At 41.5% G+C, this 4,788-nt stretch overlaps 1 protein-coding gene across 1 annotated transcript; it reads right to left on the minus strand.

Moving 5' to 3' along the window:
* Window positions 1-2,768: 2,768 nt before the first annotated feature.
* On the minus strand, window positions 2,769-4,544 carry foxi1 (forkhead box i1). Its single transcript, XM_030163234.1, has 2 exons — window positions 3,898-4,544; window positions 2,769-3,689 (listed from the first exon to the last, which is right to left on the minus strand). The coding sequence occupies exons 1-2, from the start codon at window positions 4,499-4,501 to the stop codon at window positions 3,142-3,144; spliced, it is 1,152 nt and encodes a 383-aa protein (XP_030019094.1). The 5' UTR covers window positions 4,502-4,544; the 3' UTR covers window positions 2,769-3,141.
* Between the last annotated feature and the right edge of the window lie 244 nt (window positions 4,545-4,788).

Consider the following 4,788-nt stretch of genomic DNA (forward strand, 5'->3'; position numbering starts at 1 on the left):
TTCTATGTATTTAATCAGTCTTAACTGACTTATCACCGTTTATTATAATATTATCCTCTGTATTTTGTTTTTTTTCAGTGTAAATCATGTGTTTTCCTATATGTAATTTTCTAATCATGTAGATGTTCAAAAAAGCTCAGATTAAAGTTGTATTTTATTATATCAGAAACAAAGAAAACTGAAGAAAAAGTGACTTTTTCAACAAAATATATCATTAATTGAACAGAAAACAAGTGTCTCCATTTACTGTTATAGATCCAACTCCATGGGTTTTACTGGTAAATCAATGCTGTAGAAGATGACGGTGTTTCCACAGTAACTACGGAACCTCTGAACGTCCAAATGGGTCATATCTGATGACCATGAAAAGATGACAAACTACATTTTACACTAATTATTTATATGGATTGACAGGATTAGTGGATCAACAGGTATTGAACAATTTAGATCAGTAGATTCTTTTGGTCGCTAGTGGGTCTTTGGGTCATTATGGGTTAATTGATTACTTTGAGATAATTAAATTCTGGCAGACACATTTATTTTTCATGAAAGAAGGATTAACCCTTTATAGGGCACTCACTGAAATACTCGGAAATTCAAAAGTTCTACCTTAGTGTGTTCGTCTCCCTCCTCTGGCCGTAAAACATCTGAGCAGCACTTGCTAAAAAGTAAACACATGCAATAAAACAACTGTTAAAAGGTCATTCACTGACAAAAATCCCTCATATTTACTATTTACAGGTTCAATATGTCACTTAATCACTGTATAGTTCTAGAAAAACCAACATGTTTCTTGACCTCACTGAGGCACCGGATTGGCCTCATATTTAATGTTTACGGAAATAACCAAAAATAGTCACTTGCTCGATACAGGGTTAACACATCAAGTCATATTTTTGGCCAAATTGTGAAATCAGTTTGACCAATTTTGGCTTTTTAAAGGTGGATTTAATGAAAATTCTTATTTAAAGATAAGTCTAAACTTCTTTTTCTAAGAGGAGTCTGAACAAAAAACTTTCCTGCTCCAAAGTACAGCTGAATCAGGTATAAAATCACAAATTTCCACTGAATTTGACCAATTTTGGCTTTTTAACAGTGAATTTAATGAAAGTTCTTATTCAAAGATAAGTCTAAACACATGGGATCTGATGATGGATCATATTGGGGCTTATTTGCTCGGAATTATCATTATATCGGCCTTAGTGTTGCAGCTTTTTTCATATTAAATTTAACCCATCATGGCTTTATAAAGGTCAATTTAATTTAACTTTTTTTTTTTTTCACCAAATCTACCATTTTTTTCAGGAAGGATGATTTCTTCCCCAAAATATCATTAAATTGTCACTGATCAACCACTATTTTATACTGAGTTTGTCTGATTGTAGAGTTTTAAAGGCTGATTAAATGATTTTTAGAAGTGTCAATTTTTTCATTCAGGAGATATTTTAACACTTTGACATTGAATCTTTCTGCTTTTTCTGCTTAAATTATCATTTTAACAGCCTTTAAAACCCCACCATCGGTCGACTTCTATTTTATTCTGCTTATTTGTTGCTTTTGTGGTGGTCTACATGATCTAAAAACATTAAAATCTCTACTAATGGGGCAGAAAATTACTGTAACACGAGGTAAAAGGCTGCAAATTGTGGACGTTAAACTCTATTGATTGGACGTGACGATGATTTCAACAGAAAACTTGTTGCTGTGAGAACCTGCTCCTGTATGACAAAAATCCTCTTTGTCTGATCCGTAGCCCTGCTCCACAGATAATAGAGCAAAATGTGGCCTGAGGGAGATAATTTGTTCCCAGATCTTCAGATGGCAATATTTTCATTTGAGCCCAGGAGGGGATCTCTTGAATTGCCAGAGTCCATTGTGTTCCAACAAGGGGTACGAAAGTCTTGTCAATTAATTTTTCTTTTATTCCAGACCACAGATCGCCTGAGTGAATTCAATTATCAACCAATTAAGAGGTGTTTCCTTTTGTTTACACGCTTTGAGTCCGTGCGTATCCAGGGTGTTTCTACATAAGACAAGAGCCAGGTGTTAAACCACTTGAACATTTCCACGGTTTTCAGGCTATTTCTTGTTTTTCCGTCGGATCCTCTGGCTGAGCGTCGTTTTTTTTGTGTTCACCGGATGCTTTTTCCGCACAAAAACACAAATTCTATTGATGGGATTCACGCAGGCGCGCAGGAAAAGGCGAGCGTTTTGCGTGACAAGACTTTGGGAATAGATGGAGACAGGTGGAATATTGAGCAAACAGGTTCACATCAAACAGGCGCAGTCTGAGTCAAATCCAGCCCAGACAAAAAGCTGAACTCCTGAACCTTGTGGAAGTAAGTTAAAGGTCCGATTGCTTGTTGAAACGGGGCGATTGGAAGTGACAAGCGGAAAATGTCTCTGTCTTACACACTTTACCGCTTACAGCCACTTGACTTCAGATTTTCTGACAGGCTCTAGAAGGCATTTATACCGGTTTAATCATCACTAAACGACTTCATCTGAACGTTTAAGGCCTTTGGGTCTGAGTGGAGGCCAAATTTAGAAACAAAACGAGGAATATGAATCATGTGGGTGCAATTTTACGCACACATTTACACGCTTTTTGGCAAATTTTCAATATTCAGCCAAATGTTTTCGCATGTAGAAAGAGGAAACAGAAGGAAACAGATGTTCAAAGTTGATTTAATTTGTTATAAAGTAGTTTAAAACGTATAAAGAACACACACAAGTCTAATCAGGGAGTTAAAAATAAATGACTTTTATTCAAACATCGACAGGAGTTTAAATAAAACACACACAAAAAACATTTTATTCCAAAATACAAGCCACGTTTGTTCTTCTTATGAAAAATAATTTCTGTACATAGTACGGGGTCATGTTCAAACCGAACAGTTACAATAGAATTATTAGGGAGAAAGGCACTTTGTCTATGAAAAATGTTTATTTGTAAAAGTCATAAATCTACCCTCACTTGTCTGGAAATAACAAGAATGTTCGTGCGTAATTCGTGCGTAAAAACGGGGAATGTTTTATTGCTGTTCAAGAGATAAGGCCTAAAATTAAAAAAGAAAATGAGTAAAAACTGAAACATTAGGACACTTGGGAAAAGTGTAGGATAAATAATTTTTGGACAGTTTACACTTCAGTCCCTTCCCGGCTGTAGATGAGGTTATTGACGCTGAAATGGTTGGAGAGGCTCTGTACGGATGTGTAGTAGTTCATTCTGTTGTTGTCAGAGTTCAGAGGAGAGATTAAAGTGGGCGAGTAGGAGCCCAGTCCTGACATGCCCTCCCTGGATGTCTGAGACAACCCCCCGAGATGCCCGGAGCCGAAGTCCCGCTCCCCGCCGCCGCCACCGCCGCCGCCTCTGGGCACGTCTGCGCTCCCCGCCAGAAGCGAGTTGACGCTGGATACGAAGCTGCTGAAACACGGGCTGTGTTCCGCGGAGGGGGACGGGGACGACTTGGGCTCCGTGGAGGCCGGGGATCCGTGCAGGCTGGGCGGGGAGGAGCTTAGGAGGCTGGCGGTGTCGGAGAGCTTGTGCGGCCCGTCCTCGGACTTAACGGAGAGGGTCGTGCTGTCAGCGGCGCTTATGTCAGCTCTTCTTTTTCTTTTCCTCCTGAAGTTTCCGTTGTCGAACATCTTCTCACAGTTTGGATCCAGTGTCCAGTAGTTTCCCTTTCCTATAAAAACCAGAATGTTAGACTTAAATCCTCATAGAGACTTAATTTATCTTAAAAACTGCTTCTACAGCAGCATCAGTTTGGCACATTTTTAAGTCAACACATCCTCAAATCATGATTTATGATAAAAATTGATAAATAAATAAAAGTTTCATGGATTTATATATGATTACACATGTTCAGAATATTAAAAAAAAAAAAAAACCACCTGGATCATCCTCATCCCGTGCCACCTTCTTGAAGCAGTCGTTCAGGGACAGGTTGTGTCGGATGGAGTTCTGCCATCCTGCTTTGCTCTTCTTATAGAATGGGAAGTTATCAGCCACGTACTGGTAGATCTGACTCAGGGTCAGCTTTTTATCTGTTGCGTTCTGTATGGCCATGGCGATCAGGGCCGAGTACGAGTACGGGGGTCTGACCATCTTGAAGAGTTCCTGCTGGCTGGATATGGACAGCCAGCCCAGATCTGCTCCACCGAACCCGGTTGGAGGCGGTAAGAACTGCCTCTGGTTGGACCCGTATCCAGACTGAATGTACGAGGAGCTGTTGTTCCCGGGAAGATAAGGAGACGAGTTGATACCGGGTCCGTTCAGCCACAGGTAGGGGTTCGTGGACGGGGACGTGTAGTCTCCGAGGCCGTAGCTGGAGGGGTGCGTGGACGGCCTCTGCGCATGGTGGTGGTGGTGGTGCAGGTTCTGCTGGTACACCCCGTAGTTGTCGCAGTACACGGCCATGTCCAGGAGCTCCTGCGCGCTGTGGTGCTGAATGGGGCTGCTCTGCTGGTTCGGTGGTTGGTGTCCAAAAGTGTTCATAATCCGCCCTAACCGGATTCCCCAAACCGAACGTGGTCTCAGTGTGTCTCCCTCAGGACTGAACTCATCCTCGGAGGGAGGAGTATTTATAGGCGGCGCCCGGAGCCTCTACAGGTAGCCCTACTGAGGGGAAAACTCCTGGGCCGTTCACACCCCTCCAAGGACGCATTGTCTCTGTCCCACAATCTATGAGTATCGATACTGTCCCGGAGCCACGAATACTGAGCATTGTGTTACTTTCATCCCATTAACGCACGTTAATCTTACATCACCCGCGCGTAATTACG

This window comes from Sphaeramia orbicularis, chromosome 19 (assembly GCF_902148855.1).
Source record: "Sphaeramia orbicularis chromosome 19, fSphaOr1.1, whole genome shotgun sequence".
NCBI lineage: Eukaryota > Metazoa > Chordata > Actinopteri > Kurtiformes > Apogonidae > Sphaeramia > Sphaeramia orbicularis.